This window comes from Sorex araneus, chromosome 5 (genome assembly GCF_027595985.1).
Source record: "Sorex araneus isolate mSorAra2 chromosome 5, mSorAra2.pri, whole genome shotgun sequence".
NCBI classification, from domain to species: Eukaryota; Metazoa; Chordata; class Mammalia; order Eulipotyphla; family Soricidae; genus Sorex; species Sorex araneus.
Window position 1 is genome coordinate 206638105 of NC_073306.1, and position 18460 is coordinate 206656564.

At 46.2% G+C, this 18460-nt stretch overlaps 1 protein-coding gene across 1 annotated transcript in view; it reads left to right on the top strand.

Annotated features, from left to right (window-relative positions):
- The window catches only part of CDS1 (CDP-diacylglycerol synthase 1), a 73697-nt gene that overhangs the window by 13287 nt on the left and 41950 nt on the right, over positions 1 to 18460 (top strand). Inside the window, exons 2-3 of the mRNA XM_055139229.1 lie at positions 8309 to 8436; positions 12950 to 13046. Of these exons, the coding sequence (XP_054995204.1) occupies positions 8309 to 8436; positions 12950 to 13046 (225 nt within the window). The remainder of the gene's footprint in view (positions 1 to 8308; positions 8437 to 12949; positions 13047 to 18460) is intronic.

Consider the following 18460-nt stretch of genomic DNA (forward strand, 5'->3'; position numbering starts at 1 on the left):
GGTTTCCCGGTGTCGAGTCGAATTCTTTTCCCCCTGGCCATTAATGATGTAACAGAATCCTTTTACCGAGTACAGAAAAACAAGGATCCCTACTGCTAATTTCAGTGGTTGAGCAACATTGCTCCAGAAAGCCAGGACTTACTTAGGATTTCCCTTTATTCTTTTGTTATGAGGATGAAATGGAAGAAATCTAGTTCCGTGTTAAGCCGATGATTGCAGGCCTCGACAGACCAGTGAGCCCTGGGCTTCTCCCTCGTACGGGATAGCCTGCAGATGTTTCAAATATTCTGTGGCAGAAAAGAGCTTCTCACCCCCGCGCTAACGATTCGTGATCCTGAAGATGCACTATGTATATGTGCGTTTGAATGCAACTGCAAGGACTGATGGAATCTCGGTTTGCTGCAGCCTGGTTAGTGCTGGAAGGTAATTTCCAGTGAAGTAAGCCGGAAGAGAGGCAAACACAGGGTGATCTCACTTCTCTGTGGCATAGGGAGAGGAAATGTGTTGTAGGAAAAGGGGAAGGCCTAGATTACCCTTGACCCCTGTGTTTAGGGAGCAGAAGGCAAAAAAATCCAGTGGGGTGGGGGAGAGAAGACAAGAGGGGATGGGTGAACAGCACCGGGCTTCAGCTGTACTGATGATAGGGGAGAGGGGCGTGGCCGTGTATCCCAGCACAGACTCAGTGACCCTGAAAACATGGCATCTAAGCCGCGACCACTGGAAATCTGTCATGCGCCTGTCAAGTTGACAGGGGGATGGTGTGGGGGTTGGGCTGGGCAGGGAATATGGAAACACTGGTAGAGGGAAGATGACATCGGTGGTGTTGAAATTTTGTAGGCCTAAAACTCAACTTTCAATAACTCTGTAAACCACAGTTCTTTAATAAAAAAATTTTTTTTAAAATAAGGTATATAATCTCTCAGAGAGCCTGGCAAGCTACCGAGAGTATCCCAACCACACGCAGAGCCTGCCTGGCAAGCTCCCCGTGGCGTATTCGATATGCCAAAAACAGTAACAGCCTCCAATTGTTGGGAAAGACGAGTAAGGAGAGGCTGCTAAGATATCAAGGCTGAGTGTAATAGAGACATTACTGGTGCCCGCTCAAGTAAATCGACAAACAATGGGATGACAGTGATACAGTGAAGGTATATAAAAATTTTTTAAAAGCCAGCATCATAAAAATAAAAGCTGGACTTCTTTCTTGATAATGTTACAGCACATCGTTACTGTTATTGCCAGCCTGGTTTTGAAGTGCCTTGTTGAAAGCGTTACTGCTGTGCTCTTGCCCAGCACCCCTGATGACTTCCACCCCCCAACCCTGCCTGCACATAAATAAATAAGAATTAAAAAAAAATTTGTTGTTTAGGAGAGTGTTGTTTAGATTTTAGTCTGAATTCTTTTTATAAATGGGGAAACCAGAGATTGGAATTTTGTGGTATTAGTGCTTAATCCTTTGAACTGCTTTACGCTGTGAATGGATAAGTTTGAAATTATAGTCGAAGTGGAATTAGTACTTATAATTCCTGATTCCTAGCCTATTGCTTTTTCTGCAACATGGTGATGTTGTATATGCAGTAACTTCCGTTCGTCACCGCCATTGATACCACCCCTTGATACTATGGAATAGAGCAGGGTAGGATAGGGACGGGAAAGGAACAGAGGGGAGAGTAAGTGGGTGGAAGGGAAGGGAAGGTGAAAAAGGAAAAAAGAAAGGAGGGAAGGAAGGAAGGAAGGAAGGAAGGAAGGAAGGAAGGAAGGAAGGAAGGAAGGAAGGAAGGAAGGAAGGAAGGAAGGAAGGAAGGAGCGTGTGGCTGTGTGATATCTCATACTACTTTGTTTGGTTTTTTTTTTGCTTTTTTGTTGAATCACTGTTTGATAGACCCTGACAGACATCTTCTACTATCCATAACAAGCAATAAAAATAAATGATCCAGCATCTGGCGGTGGGGCAGGCTGGAGTGGTGGTGGGAAACTTTGAAATACTGGCATTGGGAACATGTCATGGAGGTGGGATTGGTGTTGAATATTGAATGGAATCAATTATTGTGAACAACTTTATGAAAATAAAATTTTGAATTTTTTTTAAAAGGAAAAGAAGGGAGAAAAGGAAGGAAGAGAAGAAGGGAAAGGGCAGAGGGAAGGGAAGAGGAAAGGAGAGCCTTAGCGTCCCAGTGTTCTAGGGGTCAGAGACCGATTGACATGGCTGATGCTTCATTAGTCAGTGTCTCTCCCTAGTTGGCGTGGGGTGAGCTGACGCTCAGAGTCAGTAAGAAGTCAACATACTTGTTTCAATTGCCATTTGGTATAATGACACATTTATTTCATATTGTTAAATAAGGAAGCAGTAAACAAAAGTTTATCGCTTTATGAATAAACTTAAAGCTCTCCCAAGGCTGTTTTTTTATTAAAATTTGTGTGGAGCCATAAAACTCCTGAATAGACAAAGGAACTCTAAGACAAAAGAAGATGGAGCATTTACCAGCGTAGAATTATACTCCAGAACTATAAATACCAAAGCTGTGTGGGACTGGAATGAAAGACCCATAGACCAATGGAACAGAATTGAGTTCTGAGATAAACCCTCAGACGTATAGCAGTTAATCTGAACCGAGGAGCCAGATACATGAAAAGGAGCAGGGAAAATCTGTTTAGCAAACGGTGTCGAGAGAACTGGATTGGCACTTGTGAAAAACATGAAATCATTTTCTCTTACCGCTCATGAAAGTCAATGCAGAGCGAATGAAAAATCTCAGAATCCATAAAATACATCGAAGAAAAATTAGGCAGGACTCTGCAGGAAATGGCCACCAGAGGTGTCACCAACAGGCAGGTCACAAAGACAAAGACAACAAAAGCAAAAATAAATGTGACTATATCAAATTTAAAAAGATTTCCTCATGCAAAATAAATAGATGTCCTATGGAATGGGAGAAAATATTTGCACACAGTATATCAGATAGGTGACTAATAACCAAGATCTATGAAGCACTCACAAAGTTTAACCACAACAAAAATCCAACAGCCCCATCAGAAAGGTGAGTAGATGAACAGACACCTCCCCAAAGAAAACACGCAGGTGGCTAGAAGGCACATGAAAAAGTGGTCATCGTTACTTATTATTAAGAAAACACAAATAGAAACAATGATATAACCCATGCCAGTGATAATTCCATATATCGAAAGATCTAGAAATAACAGGTGTTGGTGGGATGTTGTGAGAAAGGAAATGAGAAGAGAAAGGAAAATTCACGGTTGAAGGGAATGTCAGCTGGTTTAGTCTCTGTGTAGAGAAACACGGATATTTCTCAGAAAAGTAAGCGTAGGTCTCCCATATGACCCAGCAATACCATTTCTTGGCATCTACCTTCCCAAAGACAAAAACAATTGAAAGGATATATGCACACCTGTGTTCATGCCAACACTAGTGCATTAGCCAAGACATGGAAACAACCCAAATAAACTGAAGGGTGCTCTGGATGTTGGCAGAGCAATGTGGGCACTTGGGCGATAGGTATAATATCGAAATGGTGTGTATAAAAATATCAATAATATTATAAATAATAGAATCCCAAGTTAATATTTTTCCTAATTAAAAAATGTTACCAAGCAACTAAAGGTCACCCAAAAAGTAAAGAGAGAAATTCTTAAAAATATAAACAAATGAATTCTGCTAACATGGATCTATAATGGACCAAAGCTTAAGGGCGACGGCAAAAGCACTTTCAAAAGTGATACATAGAACATCCTGTCCCCGCACCAGGCTGTCTTCACCAGGGCAGCTCGGAGTGAGGGGTGGGGCGGGTTGAGTCTCCCTCCCTGCCCCAACAGAACCCTGGCAGCCAAAAAATTCCAGAACCCAACCGCATAGCTATGCTCAAGGCTCCTCTCCACAGGCTTGGACAAGCCTCACCTATGAGGGAACTTGCAGAAAGACCCAGGTATGCGGGATCAGTGACTGGGATCTCCAGACTTGCTCGGAACAGGACTGGGCCTCCTCCCCCCAGCTCCCCAGTTTTCCAGTAGCTTGGCAGTCACACCCACAAACTGTCCACAGTGCCATGTAATGTCATCAGCGGCCAAGATCTAGAGACTATGAGCTAAAGCTCCCAGAAGAGAGCGACACACAGTGTCCTGGAGTGCGTGGCTACAAATGCAGCCGTACAGCCTCTTATAGTCTAGCCCACTGATGTACCGGGAGTAGCATATATTTGTTTGGGTTTAATATACATGCTTGGAATCTCTTATACAAGGGCTTAAATGGCTCCGGGATGAAATACAACAATCTTCACACACTTTACTTTTTTGGGGGTGGGAAGGTGCACGATGGTGGGATTGGTGTTTGAATATTATCTGTAATGAACTATTGTGAACAACTTTATAAAAATAAAATCAAATTTAAAAAAGGGTGATCAAGAATCAGGCAGTCTCCAGCAATCAAATTTCATACCCAAAGGAACTTGAAGAAGAAGAACAAGTGAAAGTCAAAGTTAGTAGAAGTAAGGGAAAAGCAAAAATTATTGGCATGAAATAAAAATATATCAATAAAATGAAAAAATGAATAAAAACTAAAATTGGCAAACTTTCAGCTGAATACACAAAATCTGAAAGGGAGCATCATACAAAATAAGCAATTTAAAAGGAAACATTGTAACAAATAGCAGTACTCGTACATTATTAAAAGAAAAAATAAGAAAGAAAAAAAAGAGGAAACATTGCAACTTATTTTACAAAAAAATCAGAGAACACTAGGAGATTACTGTTAAAATTATATATAAATTGAAAACTGAGAATAAGTAAACAAATTCTTAGAAATGTTGTCTTCTAAACTTTAATTACAATTAGAAATTCTAAATAATAGTATGAAGATGTATCAGTAATCGTAAAGTTTCCAGCAAGCAAAGTATAGGACCAGATGACATAACTGGCAACTCCTACTAAATATTCAAGAATTAACATCTGTTCTTCACAAACTCCCTTTCTCAAAGTCAGCAAGCCTGCTTCCAAATATATGTTACAGGCTAGTGTTTCTCTGACGCCCAACCCAGAAAAAGATGCCTCCAAAAGAATTACAGGAATCTAGAGAGATAGTGCAATGGGTACACACTTACCTTGTATATGACCAACCTGGGTTTGATCTCTGGCACCTCTCTGGTCCCCCAGCCTCACCAGGAATCATCCCTAAACACAGACCCAGAATAAACCCCGAGCACAACTGGGTGTGGCCCAGAAGAAAACAAAATTTCTAGGCTAGTATCTCTAATAAAGATGGATGCGAAAAGCCTCAAAAAGTTATCTACACACCAAATTCAGCAATACACAAAAAGGGTCACATGGTGATCAAATGAAACTTATCCAAAGATGCAAGAATAGTTCACCATTTGTAAATAACATTAACACATTATATTAATAAAGTGAAGGATAAAATGAGTCATTTCGATAGATGTAAGAAAAGGCAATTGATAAAATACAGCATCTAGGGGCTGGAGTGATAGCATAGCGGGTAGGGCGTTTGCCTTGCACGCGGCCAACCCGGGTTCGAATCCCAGCATCCCATATGGTCCCCCTGAGCACTGCCAGGAGTAATTCCTGAGTGCAAAGCCAGGAGTAAACCCTGTGCATCGCCAGGTGTGACCCAAAGAGAAAAAAAAAAATACAGCATCTACTTATGATAAACTCTCAGTCAGGCCTGGGAATATAGTTCAAAATAAGGCTATGTATGTATACATTTATAATATAATGTATTATAATGTGTGTAAATGTATATACATACATATATAAATGTATATACATACATATGCAGATATATAATCATCAAGTCACATAATTTTCCTTAAGACAAGACTAGGATGCTCTGTTTATTCAACATGTTCTTAGAATTCTGTAGAATCAGAAAAAAGAAAAGATATTATGATTGGAAGGGAAGAAGTAAAACAGTCACTGTATGAGGTGACATGATTCTATATTTCAAAAATGCTGAAGATTCCACCAAATGACTTGAGTTAATAAATGAATTTAATATCATTGCATGATAGAAAATCTGCATCAAAAGTCTGTTGTTTTTCTTTACACAACAGAAAGAGAAATAGAAGAAACTACCATTCATGACATCAAAAAGAGTAAAAATACTTAGAATTAAATTGAATGATGGGAGTGATCAGTACACATTGATAGGTGTAAGATACTCGTGAGAGAAGTCACAGTTCAGTGGAGAGATGGTATATACTCACGGAAGAAATAGCATTGCTAACTGTCTCTGCTACCCAGGTTCGAGACTGTACTACCGTTGATTTGGAGCAGTCCCCTGTCAAAATCCCAATAGCAGTTTTCCATAGAAATAGAACAGATAATGTGAACATCTTTTGGTATCACAAAGACCCCCCACTAGCTGAAGCAATCCTGAGAAAGGACAAAGCAGGAGGCCTCCTGGGTCCCTAGTTCAAGCTAGCCTGCAGAGATGTGGCGATCAGAAGATGGTTTGAGCATAAAAACAGAGACGTAGATTAACAGCAGTCTAACATCAAAGAAGCCAGAAACAAACCATTATGTACATTGTCAATTTCTATGAAGAAGGCAAGAACATTACAAAGAGGGCCCAGCGGTCCCTTCATAAACTGTAATGGGAAAACCGGATGGTCACGTGCAAGAGAATGAAAGGAAACCATTACATTCTACCACACAAAAAAGGTAACTTGGGCTGGAGCGATAGTGTGGTAGGTAAGGCATTTGCCTTGCCACAGCCGACCCGGGTTCAACCCCCAGGACCCCATAGGGTCCTCCGAACCCTGTCAGGAGTGATCCCTGAGCACAGAGTCAGGGGTCAGCCCTGAGCACTGCTGGGTGTGGCCTCCAAACAAAACAACAAAATAGAATTACTCACTAAGCAAACAATTCCGCTTCTCGGTATTTGCCAAGAAGAGAGTAAACATCTGTTTTGACAGGCCCCGTATCCAGCCTTGCATCAGGGGCTCTGCCCAGCGCCTTGCTCTGGCTCTTGTCCCTGCGGTGCCCCGGGGAGTGGCAGGGATGCAGTCCAGGGCCCCAGGGTGCAGAGGGTGTGTCCAGCCCTCTGGGAGATCTCTTCACCCTGAGAACTCAAGTTGGTATTTTTTTTAAAGCATAGATGCCCAGGTTCTTAGCAGCATGATAGACATTAACCGAGGTACAGCAGCACTTAAGTGAAAAAGAGCTGGTGTCATCTGGGTCAGCCCAGTATTCTCTCTTACTAATTGTGCAGTGATTGACAAGTGTGGAGTCATCTTCACTTGAGCCATTTGAGTTAGCTTCTGTTAGGATATGCGCGTGAATGCTTGTATTTATTCTGGGAATTTTTTAATAGTGTTGATGAATTATGTTAGTTTAGAATATCGCATTTTCCCCTTAAGTATAAAGTATTGATGTATATACCTTGATGTCCATTTATTTCTTTTTGTGACTTTCACCCTCCTTGTCTCTGACTGCTGGAATTTGAAATAAAAGCCCTCTAAAAAGAAAAAAAAAAGAGCTGGTGTGTGTGTGTGTGTGTGTGTGTGTGTGTGTGTGTGTGTGTGTGTGTGTGTGTGTGTGCGCGCGCGCGCGCCATACCGAGTAGGGCTCAAGGCTTACTCCTGGCTCTGAGCTGACGTGTCATTCCTCTTGGTGCTCGGGGGACCATATGTGGTGGTGCCAGGATTAGAAGCAGGGTTGGCTCCGCCAGGCGGTCGAGCGTCTTAATCTCGGTCCTCTCTCTCCGACCACTGTTCTCATTGATACTGATCGTGCCCAAGTGAAACAAAGGATTGTGCATAGTTTTATCAGAGTCTGTATGAAATTTGCATCTTGTTCTCCCACTCCAGTAGTTTCATTATAAATATTTGATTATATTTGTCAAATATAATAAATACAATCTTTATTTTTATAAAGATTATATTTAATCTTTATAATTAAATATAAAGCCCTCTTCCTCCCCAGCCTGGGTGTTCAGGAACCGGGTGTTGAGTCTGTGCTCCCCACATGAGAAGCTTGTTCTCCAGCCGGCAGAGACGCCTCTGTCTGCCCCAAATGTTTGGTTCTTGTGGCTAATTTCTGACTTAAGTAATACAAGAGTTGCTTGTGTCCTTTTATGTAAATTAATTCCTGAAACAGTGGTAGAGAGTGAACTTCTAATAAGGAAGTATTACTGGAGTGTGATAGTTAAGATAAATTAATAGTGTGTTCTTTGTTTCAAGTTATGCAACAGATTGGACACACAGAGCAAGAATTAAGTGCATTGGCAAGCACTTGCTTTATTTCCCACTTTGCAAAAGTAATTTTCTTTTCCCTTTGATGATAGGAAACAGATATTGATGACCGATATGGGGATTTGGATTCCAGACCCGACTCTGATATTCCAGAAATCCCACCATCTGCGGATAGAACGCCTGAGATCCTCAAGAAGGCTCTGTCCGGTTTATCTTCACGGTACGTTTGGATGCAGGTGAATATAAATGGTCGCAGAGATAAGCTGGGGGCTATCCCATCTGTGCACTAACAATTTAACTTGTGTAAGTTTTGCCGCTATGAAAGAAGAGACATACTTTTTGTTGTTGTTCCGTGCCAGCCATGAGACTAAGGGTTTGCTGTCCATTCATTTAAGACCTGAAATCTGTGGAGTCTGAGAAAACCGAGGCTGCGAGGTTAACTAGTAAAGGCTACAGAGCTAGTTAAGATGCATATTTGGGATTCTCTCCCCAGCTGTCAGGTTGCCGAAGCCAGTGATCCATTCACCACACCAGCTTGCCTTTTCTGGCACCAGAATATCTCATAAAGAAAATGTCATTTGGGGCTGGAGCGATAGCACGGCGGGTAGGGCATTTATTTGCCTTGCACGTGGCCGACCCAGGTTCGATTCCCAGCGTCCCATATGGTCCCCTGAGCGGCGTCAGGGGTAATTCCTGAGCGTAGAGCCAGGAGTAACCCCTGTGCATTGCTGGGTGTGACCTAAAAAAAAGCAAAAAAAAAAAAATGCCGTATTCTCTGATCCCTGTTATTCAAATGCTAGGCAGAACTAGGTAACTTTTCTTTTGATACCATTTTGGTCCAAGGCCTCGTTATCCAAAGCCTCACGACCCTTTTCCATTTTATGTTTGCTGTCCTTTGGAATATTTAGTCCCCGGATTGCAGCTAATTTTACATTATCCTCTCTGGTGTGCTTTAGGAACGTAAAGCACAAAATTTATACCAGCGGCCCAGCTCTCCCAGTTCTTGACTGAATTTCTGAAAAGATGCTTGCCAAGCCGCTGAAATTCACAGACACTTTAGTCTGCCTGGCTGAAAAATCCTGGTGGGCCGCCCTTGGGAAGGGCCCACACCCAGACCCCACCGCTAAGGCCACGCTAAGGCTCACTTCCTCCGCTTCGTTCATACGCCCTGCAGAGACACCAAACGATGACAAATTTCAGGTGTCCAGGCTGAGAACTCTGGGATCATCACCCCCGAACTTCTGGAATCCCCAGAAGCCCCCTTCCCACATCAGCTCACCGGCCCGGGCCCCAAGTCCTGAAGTCTCTGACTCCTCCCAGCTTCTCAGTCCTGACATCTGACCGGAGCGCACCAGATTAGATGGGATGGTAACGCAGAGGCCAGCTAAACTCAGCATGCGAACAGAATAAAACAGAGGGCTCAGTCCTCAACATACGGCTAATTAGTAAATACTCAGACAAGGGCTGAAGTATTGACCCTGTGGTGAGATAGAACAATCTTTTCACATTAAAAAAATAGATTTCAAACTTAATAAGTTTTAATATTGGAGCCTTGCTATCTCTTTAAGTTACACTCTAGAATTTGATCAACAGTTGTGGCTTTCGTCAGCATTTAAAATATTAAGTACAAAAAAAAAATCAAGTAAACAAAAAATTCCAGTAGCAAAATAAATGTAAAATGTTATGCAGATTCCTATGTGCAGCTATAAATGTTGGTATAATGTAGTGTTTATCCCACTTTCTTGACTGACAGAAGAGATTTTGCACTGCATCTCATAGACAAATGAATATTTTAACTGCTACAAAAATGTTAGGAAGCAATTCTTGCCATTTCTACTCATGATACCCTATGATTTCATTTTTTCTTTGATACTTATAAATAAATAGGTGTGACATACTAAATTAATTTCACTACACATTTACTTTATTATACTACCAGCCTGAAGCTTGAGAAATGCCTTAGTTTAGGAAATGTACACTAAAGGTTTCTGATGTTTCACTTCTAGATTACCATATTTAATAGGGCTAGGATTCAAAGCAAAGTTTCCATAATTCTTACCAACTGTAACTTTTATTTGCACCGCAATCCTGTGAACCATCTTCCCAGCCCCTTGTTCTAAATTTTTCATAATTAAAAACAATTCTGCATTGAACATTTTTCTTTGTCAGCTTACATTTCCCATTTACAATTCCTTAGGGTAAACTTTTAAAAGTGAAATTGCTCAGTCAAGGATTATGTTCACTCCTAAGATTTTTAATATAAAATGCAGAAGGACATGTTCTGACGAAGCTGGCAGTGGCCGAAGGGGCATTAGTTTCTTGGCAGATTGTCCCAGTCTTCTTCCTGACCCGGGAAAGGGTGTCTGGGAATTCAAATCCATCAGTCAGGCACATCCACCTCTTCATTGCTCCCTTCCCCGGATGCCCCATCCTGCCAGCCCCAGGGGGAATTTGGCAGTGTCAGGAGACACTGCTGGTCGTCATAGCTGGGGACAGTGGAGAGCTGCTGGCCTTCTGCTGGAACACTCTGTCCTGCGGTGCAGAGTCCTGGGAAGGGCTGTGTGCCCAGGTGTGCCGGGCACGGATTCGTGGCTGTCCGCAGCCTGTGCTGCGCCATCTTCCTTCTCCTGCTCACTGTCTCCAGAGCCGAGGGGTCTTCTTCAGAACTCCTGCGAGGTACCAGGGGCCCACCAAGTTCCTGTGTATTTGTTTTGTCACGTTCAATTGATTTTTTAATTGATGTTACTGTGGTTTGCAGGAGTGTGTTTGGGGGTACAGTCACCACATCTGCCACCAGAGTGATTATCCCTCTACCCCCACTTCTGAGGCACACCTCTGGGTCCTAATTCTTTGCCCAGGTGAACTGCCCTGGAAACGGGAAATAGAGTTTGTTTGTTTGTAAATAAGAATCTTAATAAGTGTGTTGCCTCTTTAGGCTCACTCTGGGTCATGCTGATGGGACAGGGTTAGAATGAGGAGACTGTCTTGGGGTACTTGATTGATCTCCGAATAGCCCTGTGATCTAATCCATTTGTTAATTTCTAAGGCTCTGTGAAACTGTTCAGCTTTAGTATTTTTTGCCTTCTGGTGTTTTTTTTTCTTTTTTTTAATTTTTAGTTTAGCCCCAGAGCTTATAGTTTTAACAGTGTATAGTCTTGGAATTTGTGAAATAGTGGGAAAAAATTGAAGTTCAGCAAGTACAATCTGACTACAGTGCGGAGACCCCATAGAGGCTGGGTAGAGTTTGGACTTGATGTTGGCGTTTCAGATCTCGGGCCTATGACATGCTGAAGGGAATATTCGAGACAGACAAGGGGACCTTGTGAGAAAGAGGAGTCCAGTAGTGTCCGGACTCGCGAGGGGAGTGGTTGAAAGCGGGATGCAAGCAACGTCGTTGACAAATGCATGGAACCTGCCGCTGCCGTGGTTAAAGGGAGGCCGGGGGGGGGGTCTGCTTTGAGTCAGGGCGTGTGCGGCCACGTGTCGCCACAGCATCGACGTCCTGGCATTTGGACTGGAATCGGAAAGGACTTAGCTGGAAAGCTTCCCTCTGCCTCTAATGTCAAACCGGCGTGGAATGACTCAGAAGAGGATTGCGATCCCTGGGTCATCCATCCTCCGCCTGCAGCTGCTGCGAGGGCCGGATCTTCTGTGCGGCGGCTGCTGCATTTTTTTTTTTTTGCAACGTAGCTCCCTCCGATGATGTGTCGGGGGTATGGGACCGACGGGGAGACTCCTGCTTAGGGCCCCCCAGGTCTGAGCACCGGGAGCCAGCGGGGAGCACGGCAGGGGAGCTGAGCTAGGGGTCGAGCAGAGGTCCAGGATGAGAAGCGCCTTTGGTCCTGAAGACCCTGCAGGCCTCGTGGGGAGAGCAGACCCCGCACTCGGACACTTAGGAGGACTTTCTCGGTCCTGAGCCTGCGCTTCGGCCTGGCCGCACGCTGCCCCGTAGCCCCTCACCCCTTCACGTCACTGCCGTCGTGTGCTCCAGTAGGCACTTTGCTTTGAAAACACTCGCTCCCCGGAAGCCCGTGCTGCGTGTTCACTCTGCAGACACTGCTGGCCTTCTCCGCCGGCCTAACGCACCGGTCACGCATCACCCTGTTTCTCTCTGCTCAGGCAGGGGCCACCGCGGTTCCAGCCCACTGTGTGTCCTCTGGGGTGTAAGTCGGGGCCTCTAGCCCTCTGCGCTGGCTACCCAAGCCCCTGATCACCACCCTGTCACAGGCCTTTGTTGCGGCTTCTGCCTCTCCTGGGTGAGCTCTTTAAAGTGCCCACATCCTCTCTGACCCTCACTCCAGGAAATCGGCTCTTTGTTGGGTGCTAACATAGCACTGTAGCACTGCAGTCCTGTTGTTCATCGATTTGCTCGTGTGGGCACCAGTAACGTCTCCATTGTGAGACGTGTTGTTGCTGTTTTTGGCATATCCAGTGCTCTCGGTAGCTTGCCAGGCTTTCCGAGAGGGGTGGAAGAATCACACCTGGGTCGGCGCATGGAAGGCAAACGCCCCACCCGCTGTGCTGTTGCTCCAGCCCTGGGCACTGACACAGATTTCAAATTTAGCCGAGCGCTCAGGGAAGGAATACTGGATGAGGGTCGGTCGGTCCTTGTTTTGGCTCCTATAGAAAATGAAGCCGGGGGTGAGCTCGGGGGGGCTTCATCTCCGAGCCGAAGCCACACGTCCAAGCCAAGAACACACGAGATGCCGACTCTCCAATCGTTTCCTTTGCAGGTGGAAAAACTGGTGGATTCGTGGAATTCTTACCCTGACTATGATTTCATTGTTTTTCCTGATCATCTGCATGGGATCTTTTATGCTGATGCTGCTTGTAAGTGTTTTATGTTTTCCTAAGCGTTGCCCGCTTTATCTTTCACCATTGATGGGTTTCAAATCAGTCGAGCGGGTCATACAAAGGAAGATTGTTTGGGCCGGGGCAGTGATTCAGAGCTCAGGGCTGTTTGCCCTGGATGACAGACCCAAGGACAGAGTCCTTCACACCACACGTACCTCCCCAAAGCAGCACTGTGGGCAGCCTTAGAGACCCCCAGCGGGGCCCAAGGAGCATCTTGGTGCCAGGCCTTGGCACTGAAGTGTACATCCGTCCCGGTGGCCTGAATATGTCAGGAGCAGCCCCTGGCCCCTGAGAGTTGCTTCAGAGCCCCGCTCCCCACCCCACCCCCCGCGCCCCTCCCCCAAGCCTGGCTTTCTAGATCAGGTGACTGGCTGGAGGAAGGCATTCCAGGGTGGGGAGAGCGTGGGCAAGGCTTGGGGCAGTGCTAGAATGTGATTCTTGGGGCGGATGTGCAAGTTGTTCATGGACAAAGGCGTTAGCTAGAGGCATGCGGAAGCCGTCCTGGGAGTTGGCTATTTTGTTGCCTATGAGATGGTCATTATGCCAAGCGAGTGTTTCACACTCCCGATTTGTTCACTTCAGACATGCTTCCCGGGGCTGCTGTGTGCCAGGTATTGTGCAGCTTAGGGAGAACTAGGTTCCTGGAAGAGGCTTCTGCGCGCCCTCCTGGCGACTCCCAGCCGTTCTCTTCCTTGTCTCGTTCATTGTCCAAGCGCAAGGACCCAGCTCGCCTGTCTCCCGCCCGCCACACTCCATCCCGACCCAGTGACCCGCTTAGCGCCATGGGGCATGGCTTTCCTTTGCCCTTAGGAAAGGGGCATGTTTAGAAGCGAGATTAGATGTGATTGAGAAACCATCAGTTTCGCAAAAACCTTTTACGGCAGCTCTTATAAGCCCTTCCACGGTGCTTTCCGTCCTCGTTAATTTTACACTTCCTGGGGGAGACCGTGGTAATGAACGGGAGTCAGGAATTGCTTTCTCCGCTCTGCTAATTTGCTGGCATCCTGCAGAGCTTTTTCTTGGGAACAAAAAACGGATCATGGAATAGGACCCGCTGACTGAGAAAGGCAGGGAGGCAGGTGGCCCGAGGGAAGTAGCCCGGCGCCCAGGTACTGGGTGCTCAGGTACCTGCGTGCAGGAGGCGGGGTCAGGAAGAACGGCCCCCTGAGGGCAGGCACTGGGGCTCTGGGGGTCAGGGAACCTTTCCAGAGACCCCCGAGAATCTCCCATTACAGGGCAGTGAGAAGGTCCGGTGGCTGGCCACGGGTCTCAGGAAAGGCTGGCGTCATCTTCTTCCCAGAAATGTGGCTGGGGACCGCAGGGCTGGAGGAGTCTTTGAGGCTCCTGTGCGAGAAAGTTCAGGGCTTACCTGTCCAGCCCTAGAGATCCCAGGACTCACTTGAGCTATTGTTTACCTTCAGAAGTGCCACTTCCGCTCTGACATGGTGTGGCTGCCAGTGTCAGGCCCACACTGCAGGTGTCCAGGGCCCCCATGCTGCACGCTCAGGTGTTGCAACTCAGGTGTTGCGTTCCTGGGCCCGTGGGCGTCAGACCTGCACTCTGGGGCGCCAGACTGAGCTCAGGCGTTGCGTTCCGGGACACAGGCGCACACTGTCCTCCCAGGGCACCGCCCGCTGTGCTGGCCAGGCCAGGCCTTTTGAACAGAGACTTGAAGAAAAAAGAAGTTGTTTTTTTTTTTAATTGTATCACCATGAGATACACAGTTGCAAAGTTGTTCCTGCTTGGGCTTCAGTCATACATTGTTGCAACAGCCTTCCCCTCACCAGCCTCCGTTCCCACCGCCAATGTCCCAAATTTCCTGCACCTGATTATGAAATGATTCAGAACACCCTGGGGGAAAGGACTCCACCCGGGTCTGCACACGTGCAAGCCAAATGCTCTCCCCCGAGTTACTTCCCAGATCCACTCTAAAACACTTCTTTAGTTTTTTTTTTTTTTAGAGGGGATGGGGGCTGGGGGGTAAGAGGGAGGGCGGTCCACAGTGCTCAGAGTTTACTCCTGGGTCGGGGGCCGTGGCGCCCAGCAGTGCTACAGCTTAGTCCTGCTTCTGAGGTCATGGATCTCTCCTAGTGGGCTGGGGGTATCATACAGGGTGCTGGGAACTGAACCCGGGCTGGCCACATGCAAGGCACGTCCTACGCACTGCACTATCCAGCCCCCCAAAACTCTTTTACAAACGTTGTTGCGTATTTGACTTCTGATCCTTTTATTTTGGGGTTGGGAGCCACACTGGGCTCTGCTCAGGGCTTACTCCTGGCTCTGTGCCCAAGGATGACCCCTGGTGGTGCTCAGGGGCCACACGCCGTGCTGACGGTCAGCCCCGGGGTCGCCCGTGCCCCACCCACCCTTCTTTCTCTCTGGCCCGCTTTCTGATATTTTTTTTCTTTTTGGTTTTCGGGGCCACTCCCGGCAGTGCTCCCGGAGTCCTCCTGGCTCTCTCCGTGTTGTGTGTGGGTGGTTTCTCTGCCCCGCCCGGGCACATGTGCCCCTGCAGGAACAGAGCCCGTCTTGGCCAGCCGTTACCAGGCTCCGGGCCTGCGCTGGGGTGCTCTGAGCTCTGTGCTCGGAGGACCATGCAGTGACAGCCACTGCGCCGTCTCCCTGGCCCTCGGGGCCGTACCCAGCCCCACGCAGGGCTTACCCCGGCTCAGTGCTCACTCCTGGTGGGCTGTCAGGGACTGTGCAGGACTGGGGATTGAACCCCCTTTGGCCACAGGCAAAGCAAAACCCCTGCGCTGTCTAACTTGCCCCCAAAGGTACTTTTTAAGGCTCCTACAGAGGCGCCAGCAGGGTCCTCCCTCTAAGGTGGTTTTTTTTTTCTTTTTGGGGTCACACCCAGCGATGCTCAGGGGTTACTCCTGGCTCTGCACTCAGGAATCACCCCTGGCGGTGCTTGGGGGACCATATGGGATGCCGGGGATCAAACCCGGGTCAGCCGAGTGCAAGGCAAATGCCCTCCCCGCTGTGCTATCGCTCCGGCCCCCATAAGGTGTTTTCTGACAGTGTGGAGCGTTAGTTTCTCCTCTCCTTCCGCCCGGTCTATTTTAAGGATTTTAAGGGAATGTTTTGAGTCTCATTTTCTATTTACCCAGAAGTTCCATATTTATCTACTTGCAAACTGTAATGAACATCATAAAATGTGTGATGCTATTAAAAACTCCTTATTTTCTCCTTTTAGTTAAATGACACTACAGTGTTAATGGTTGCTCTTGAGTAAACGTGTCTACAAAAATTGCTTCAGTGCATTGGTATTTTTAATTTTTATTTATTTTTTACTTTTAATGCACATTGATATTTTTAAAGCCCTCTGATTTTTATAAATAACATGAACTTGTTATTTTATCTTTCAATATTTTTTATTTTTTATTTTTTTTGCTTTGGGGGCCACATCTAATGCTATTCAGGGGACCTTATGGGATGCCCGGGATTGAACCTGGATTGGTGCCCTCTGGCCCCAGTCATTTAAATTTTAACACCTAAGCATTGTCCTCATTCCAGGAATTTTTTTGTTGTTGTTCAAAATGACATGATATTATGTAAAAAATATTTATAGAACACACTTCTGACTTTTTAAAAAAGAAATATTGGTAATTTAGCATAGTATTTTCTCATCATGTGACTAAAAGTACATGGTTACTTAAAACTCTTTTATTATGTTGCACATAAAATAGGTAGAGTAGAGGGAAATAGCTTAAGAAAATCCTGAGCAGTGGATTTGGGAAAGCTAATTTTGGGAAACTTAAAAAGAAATCTCGGGGGGAGGGGGGGTTGGAGCAATAGCACAGCGGGTAGGGGGTTTGCCTTGCACGCAACAGACCTGGGTTCGATCCCCGGCATCCCATATGGTTCCCCAAGCACTGCCAGGAGTAACCCCTGAGCATTGCTGGGTGTGACCTTCCCCCACAAAAAAATGAAATCTCAGAGCCAGGGAGGTAAGTTGGCGGGAGGAGGCTGGACACGTCTGGAAGGTGCAGGCTGGGCTCCCCGTGCCAGGTTCGGAGAACCACTGGGCATGTGGAAGTGACCGAGCTCGCACCAAGAGTAGCCCCAGGGCTCTGCTGGGCGTGACTCCAAAAAGCCAAGAAAAACTGGAACTGAAATCTCACAGTATATCCTTGGGCACTTTGGCAAACTGTTTTCTAAACAGAACGGTTCAGGCTTTACCAACCCCGCTCTCTGATTTTCAGGTTTTGTTCTTAACTCTTTTAAAAAGATTCTTTTTTTTTCAGTCCGGGCTATGTGGAAACAGGCCCTTGGACAAGCAGGTTCTCAGAGCTAAAGCAGTTAGTGTGCTGAGTTTGCCAGTGTTTTCATTCCTTAGTTCATGGTCGTAATACAGGTTCAGTTTGCCATTTGTCACGATGCTGCATCTTCAGGAATTGCCTGTCCCAATATTGATAGACAGTGCTGATCGCAGGCCACCAAAAGGACCATCAAATACGGATTTGTAATGATATACCCTCTTTTTTTTTTTTTTTTTTTGCTTTTTGGGTCATACCCGGAGATGCTCAGGGGTCATTCCTGACTTATGAACTCAGGAGTGACCCCTGGCGGTGCTCAGGGGACCATATGGGATGCTGGGATTCAAACCCGAATCTGCCTTGTGCAAGACAAATGCCCTACCCGCTGTGCTATCACTCCAGCCCCTGATATACCCTCTTAATCGGCATGCTTATAGGGCCCTGCGCTGACAGAGTGGTGTAGAACCAGGCTGCCAAAGTGGGTGTCTGTGCAACAGGTCCTGTCCGATCTGCTGAGTTCGAGTGCCATGGATTAGTTAGAGATACGTGTGGCTGGAGATAGTCTCTCAGGCAGGAGAGTGCATGATCCCGGGCAAGTCATTTGTCCCGGGGCTGGAGCTAATAATAGAGCAGGTAGGTGCTGTCCTGGCAGGGTTTTAATCCCTTGCAAGGAAGAAATACATGAATTATTAACAGAATAGATGGTTAAGAACAAACTTACATAAGCTTTAATGTATGATCATTTCTCTACCCCAAGAAACAAAATCACCCCCAAAACCCCACAGTGCAGTAATGAGAGATAAAATATTATAGTCACCTGTGACCAATGTTTATTTATTTATTTTGGCTTGGGGGGGTGCCACACTGAGCAGTGCTCAGAGCTTGGTCTTGGCTCTGCACTCAGGGTTTTCTCCGGACGGGGCTTGGGGACCATATGGGATACAGAGGATTGAACCTGAGTCAACTCTGTGCAAGGCAAGTGCCCTGCCCCGTTGCACTTTCACTCCTGCCTTGTGAGCAAAGTTTAATTGCTTATGTCACTTACATTTTAAACTCCAGTCTCATTTCTTCTCCCAGAGATGGCATTCTTGGCCTTCTTCAGTAAAATACTCCTTTGTTTACTTCTGG